Below are 6,163 nucleotides of genomic sequence, written 5' to 3'. Positions count from 1 at the left end.
TTTAATAATCTTAAAACACCAACTCAAGGCTCAGAATAAAACATTTTGCCACTGCAAAAAAGTATTACAGTAAAGCAGGATACAAGTTTGCTTTTAACCTACAAACCGTATGTAAAGACACTAGGGAGAAAAATATTGTGAGAAGAGTCCCTTCCCAGGGAGATCTAAAATCATTTTGGTTAAATGAAAGTAAAGACTCTAAACTGCAAAATGGGTAGATACAATAACTCAAGACTAACTGTATCAATATCAGCAGTAAAACATACAATTGATGGCAAAACTTTACCCAATGCTGTGGGAAAGCTAGATAACAAGAATGCATCAGGAAGAGACTCCATAGTCAGCTACAGGTATAAGGCACTGACATTTTATAGACAGTCACTTTATGCATGTTTCAATAAACTATGGAAGACCAGATAGACATACTGAACTGGTTTGCCATAACACAAACAAACTTTGTGGCCAAGAACAAAAAAACATTGCTTTGACAGAGAATAACATAAAACAAAAGTGCATTTTGTACTAAAAAGCCAATATGAGAGTTGCTCTCATGGTAACTACCACAGTAAAGTTTGTTCTAATAGAATATCTACATTGAAGTAGGGATAAATATTACCTCTCGGTATTAATACTGTCTCTATTGCTAATATATATATATATTTGATAAGTTAACTGGCTAATTGCAGCTGTCTTTAGCAGTCGAGTGTCCATCATTTACAAGACCAAACAAGGTTGAAATCACATAATATGGTGGTCTTGGCGCTGGAGTTAGCAGGGATTTATCTCCCCACTCGAGAGATAAACAGGAGTGCATTTTGCACCAAAAAAACCATTATGGGAGTTGCTCTCATGCTAACTTCCACAATAAAGTTTGTTCTAATAGAACATCCACATTTAAGTGGGGAAAATATCCATGGAACATTCCCATCAATATTTCTTCCCAAGTACATACATAACGGACATGTGGAATAAAAAAGAAAAGTCATTTACAAATTTAGTTGCCCTGCAGGTGTGAACATCTCTTCTAAAGTCAGAGTAAAAGAGAATATCCATAGAAAATTCTTTGAAACCTGCAGCTCCTTTAACTGGATTATAAATTTATAAATCCTAGAAAATATGAAATTTTCATGTAGAGACTGGCTAACATGAACTTTACACACACAATCTGCAAGTGAAACTGTAAAAATATGCAAGACTTTCTTTAAGTTCAATATGTTATAATAATCATTGTTATCCAAACTCCAATTATTGATCTTTTGTTCCTTTGTTGGAAACCCATTCCTTTTAGAAAGAATGGTAATAAATAAAAAGACATACAAACAAAATGAAAACAAAACAAACAAATAAAGAAAACAAAACTCAAGTTACATTTGGAAGATTTTATATATAATTTAAAAATATAGATAACAACGAGTGAAGAATTTGTAATATTTAACAACTAAAGAATGGATATGAGAAGAAAATGGCCAAGGGAAATGGGACTTCTGAAATGGAATATTTATGTTTGTGTGTGTTTATATATAAGAGAAAGAGAGAGAGAGAGAGAGAGTGTGTGTGTGTGTGTGCATTTGTGGTTGAGTGTATGTAGAAATTGGAGTTCAGAATGAAGTAAGTAAAAGAGAGGGCTTTCTCTCCAGGAGTATTGTTTTCAGTATTGTTCAATTTGAGAACAAATTGTAAGAAGGGAGACTCAGCAAAATTGGGAGAAAAATATCTTTGGAAAGAATCATTTTTACATTTGAAAATTTGTTTGGCAGTTTGTGTTCTGGGTTTTGTTGTTGAATGAATCACGGCATTTGAAAATTAGCTCTATTCCATAAGTAAAAGTGAGAAACTTTTCTCCAGGTGCTCTAGAATGAGGTTTTGTTTCAACAGCAGCAGCACCACTATTTGTTCTTCTTGGAAAGCGTCAGTCAACAGAATTTAAACTGTGTTTGGGACTTTGAGGAGGAGGCCTACTGACATAAGTTTCCATCATTTACTTAGATCTTGGAGATTATTTGAGAATTAAGTAGTATATTTGCTGTCATAGACTTGACAGAATTGGTAGAAACGCAAATATTAGGAGGTTAAATGAAGATGTGTTGTGTGAGATATTGATGTAGGATGAGATGTAAGTGGGGTTGAGGTAATTATCCAAGAATCCAGCCATATTGTAATGTGTTGGTGAAACTAGGGAAGAGATGTCAGTACAGTTTCTAGTCGAGTTAGAAAAAGGTAAATACAAAAAATGACTTTGGAAGGGTTAGAAATTGAAAGAAATGTAAGTCTTTGTTGTAACCAATTAATGCAAATAGGTGGCATGGTACACAAACTGCATCTAACCACTTTCTTTATCTTTTGTGAAGATACCTGTACTAGAGGGCATATTATGAATGTCAGACAGGAGGAGGAAATTGAGGGCAGGGATTCTAGGTTTGTGACTGAGAAGGAATGGATTAATGTTAAGGTAAAAGAGTAGGGATCACATGCTTTGGCTTGGATAAGGTGAAAGGGTTAAAATGTAGCACAGTAGAAATCAATTTTACGCCTTATCATTACAGAAGAACAGACACATAGAAGACCTCCTTTGGTCATGAATGACCATGGGATTGCACCTAGGAAGTTCGGGCAAAGTTGCTTGGGGAAGGCCAGCAGTTGCCCATGCATTCCACCCTGCCCTCTCCACACCACCAGTGTTATCCAAGGGAAAGGCAAAGACCTATACAACTTGGCACCAGCGACATTGTAACTCATTTCTACAGCTGAGGGAACTGGAACAATGTGAAATAAAGTGTCTTGCTCAAGAACACAGCACACAGCCCGTTCCAGGAATCAAACTCACTACCTTATGATTGTCAGCCTGATGTTCTAATCACTGAGCCATGTGCCTTCACAGCAAAACATACACATAACCTAGTAGATATGTGTGTATATATGGGTTTATAATTTTCATTATCATTATCACCAACACCATCATCATCTTTCAACTACATCTAGGAGATGGATGAATGGGTCCCCACCACTTTCAACAATGAGAAAATTCAGTTGTTCAACCAACTGAACTACCTGTTCATTGGATAAGTGTGTAAGTGGCAGAGTATTTCACAGAAACATATAGCCTTATCTTAATTTTTTGGCAGTATTGATGCAACACAAAGCATGACAGCTGTACCTTTTGAATTACAGGTATCCAATGAGCTTCAATGCAGTTTCTCTCAATCCAGTTTCATTCACAACATATGGGTGAAACCAAGGTTTTCGAAAATGACATTTACTCAAAAGTGCCATGTAGTGAAATTGAACCTGGGGCCCTCATGGTTGTGTAGCAAACTTCATAACCATTTATTTGATCACACTTCACTACAACTAGCACTAGTGTCATTATTGAAAGTATTTGCAAATTATTCACAAATACATACACGATCAACAAAGACATATGCATACAAATAAATATCTATATTTATGCATGTATATTTACACAATAGCAAATAAATAATTTTCAGGTTTTTGTTTCGTTTGTTATTGTATTACAAATGAATGATGAAATCATTATCAATTAGTGCCATTAACAATTAATAGAAATTAGAGAAGAAAATATAGAATTGATGTGATAACTTCTAATGATATAAGCAGGACATTATAATGGTAGTGATACTAGATGGCAGAATTGTGATATATCACTCTGTTTAACTTTGAAATTCTAGTAGAAATTTGTTGGCATTTAGGAAAGAAGAATTCCTCTTCTTATTAACACTTTTATTACTATATTTCTGCTGAAACATTTATGTATTTGTTTTGCAAGATTCCTGATGTGAAATTGTGTGTTGAAACAGATATTGTAATATTTTGGGACGGTCATTTGTTTTTTTCTGCCAAATAAACACATGCACTGTATATTTGTTCTTCACTTCAGCTTTATTATGGTTCTTATTTTAATGTCTTTTGTTTGAAATCTTTTGTCACATATCACTGAAGAGGTCACAGGATGTGTGACAAAAGATTTCAGGTGAATGACACTATATAATGCATGTGTTTATTTGGCAAAAAAAAAAAAGGCGGGGGAACCATCCTGAAATATAACACTATCTGTTGAAACACTTGTTTGAATTAATTTTGAAAATAATGAATTTAGTAAAATAACTTCGTTGTGATTAAGTTGGTGTATTTAGAAGATTTATTAAGATGAAATTTTGATGGAAGATTTTTATTTAGATCACTTTAAAATGAAGAATTTGTATGATAGAACTAGGGATGATTTCAGGAGGGTTGGTATCAAAAGGATTGGACATATTTTCAAAGAACAGAAAAAAGAATGTTTTCAGCAGCTAAAGATGTATCAACCATGTTAGCAGCATGGATAACCTTATGACTGTTGTGCTAATGAAGGAGCTTCTCAGTGGTTGCTTCACATGCAAGAAATAACAACCAAATCACCCTCATATCATACTCTACAGTCTTAAATAAGAGCATATTGAATAAAGTGGTCCTGAATGCATTGTACCATGGAAAAACCTGGACGGCCATGGCTGAACTGCCTCTTATTGTACGTCAGCTTGATTAGAACTGACCTGATGCTAAATATCTACAATAATATACTGGCCATTCTTCATGGCAATGCCATTGCGGTCATTATTGTCAGGCACAGCTGAATACACCATCTGTTCTGGGATATGCGGCCCACTTCCCCCTCCCCTTACATCTTCTGCTGCTTTACCCCCCCACCTCTTTTTCCCTTTCTTTTTTTTTATCTCACTCCTTTTGTTTCTTTGTATTTAAATGTTCTAATAATATAAAGATGTCTTTTTGATTGAAAAATAAAACAAAAAAAAAAAAAAGAATATGATGCTTATATAGAGCACCAAAAACAAACAAGAATAATAGAATTAAGTAGATTATCCAACATGGTTGAAGAAAATAAATGGAACAGGGGAGGTTTTACTCATTTGTTACAATATTTCTACTGAAATATAGATGCTTTTGATCTAGTTTGGATTCTTTGCCACCAAATTTAAATTCTTTGCCATCAAATTTGAATTCTTTGCAATCAAATTTGATGGCAAAGAATCCAAACTAGATTGAAAACATCTATATATGTCATTTGCTTTAATTAATTTTGAAAATAATGAAGAATAGTAAAATAACTTTGTCATTATGAAGCTAGCATTTGCAATGTATATTAACATATTTTGATTGAAGATTTTAATTTAGATCACTTTAACATTTTTGTTACCACATTTCTGTTGAAATACAGTAGATATATTTTAATTAATTTTGTCGTTAATCCTTTTGTTACTGAATTCCTGTTAAAATACAATGCCTTTGTTTTAATTGATTTTTGGTAATAATGAAGAATTTAGTGAAATAACTTTTAATATGGAATTTTAATGGAAAGTTTTTATTTACTTTACTTTGAAATAAAAAAAATCTGTATCTTAGTTCTATGGATGGTATTGGGTGATTTGGTATCAAAAGGGTTAAACTGCTTTTTGGAACATAAATCAACATGGAATTTTAACGGAAACTTTTAATTTAGGTCACTTTCAAACAGGAAGTATATATATATATATATATATATATATATCACAGAACCAGGGGTGGTCTCAGGTGAGTTGGTATCAAAAGGGTCAAATAGATAGGATTTTTATTCATAAATTCCATTGTAAAATATTTATACACTAACATAGCTAAAAGGCCCCAAATAGGGTGGTCTGCTCCAAGCATTATTTTTTTAGAGCAGCATTATATATGTTTTTTAAGAGGTGCTGAAGTTGGGGATTTAATAAATGCAATGAAGTGGTAATGGGTGAAAGATGTGATGACGAGGTGTGAGGGAGAGGTAGGAAGACGGATGAATGAGAGACTAAAACTCCACTGAACCCAGCTGACCTCAGTGATTAACCAGTTTATATTCATGCTTAAAGAACTTTGTGAATCACCCTGTATAAATATATTTATGTATATGTGTAAATAAACATATGTATGTATATACATATGTGTGTGTGTGTATGATATATATATATATATATATATATATATATATATATATCACTGCAAGAAGAATTAATGTTTATAACTGGATGTTTATTATTTCACTTTTGATAGCCCAGAAAGAACTGCTGTGACTATTGTTAAACCGAATGCTAAAAACAGGATTAACATGTTTCTGAGTCCCTGAAATATA

At 33.2% G+C, this 6,163-nt stretch overlaps 1 protein-coding gene across 3 annotated transcripts in view; it reads right to left on the bottom strand.

Annotated features, from left to right (window-relative positions):
- Positions 1–1,364: 1,364 nt before the first annotated feature.
- The window catches only part of LOC106880840 (transmembrane protein 144), an 86,592-nt gene continuing 81,793 nt past the window's right edge, over positions 1,365–6,163 (bottom strand). For all 3 annotated transcript variants that reach the window (XM_052972429.1, XM_014930971.2, XM_014930972.2), the window contains one exon: positions 1,365–6,153. In XM_052972429.1, the coding sequence (XP_052828389.1) occupies positions 6,067–6,153 (87 nt within the window). In that variant the 3' untranslated portion in view covers positions 1,365–6,066. The remainder of the gene's footprint in view (positions 6,154–6,163) is intronic.

Source organism: Octopus bimaculoides, chromosome 13, assembly GCF_001194135.2.
Source record: "Octopus bimaculoides isolate UCB-OBI-ISO-001 chromosome 13, ASM119413v2, whole genome shotgun sequence".
Classification (NCBI taxonomy): Eukaryota; Metazoa; Mollusca; class Cephalopoda; order Octopoda; family Octopodidae; genus Octopus; species Octopus bimaculoides.
This window is presented reverse-complemented; position numbering and strand designations above follow the sequence as displayed.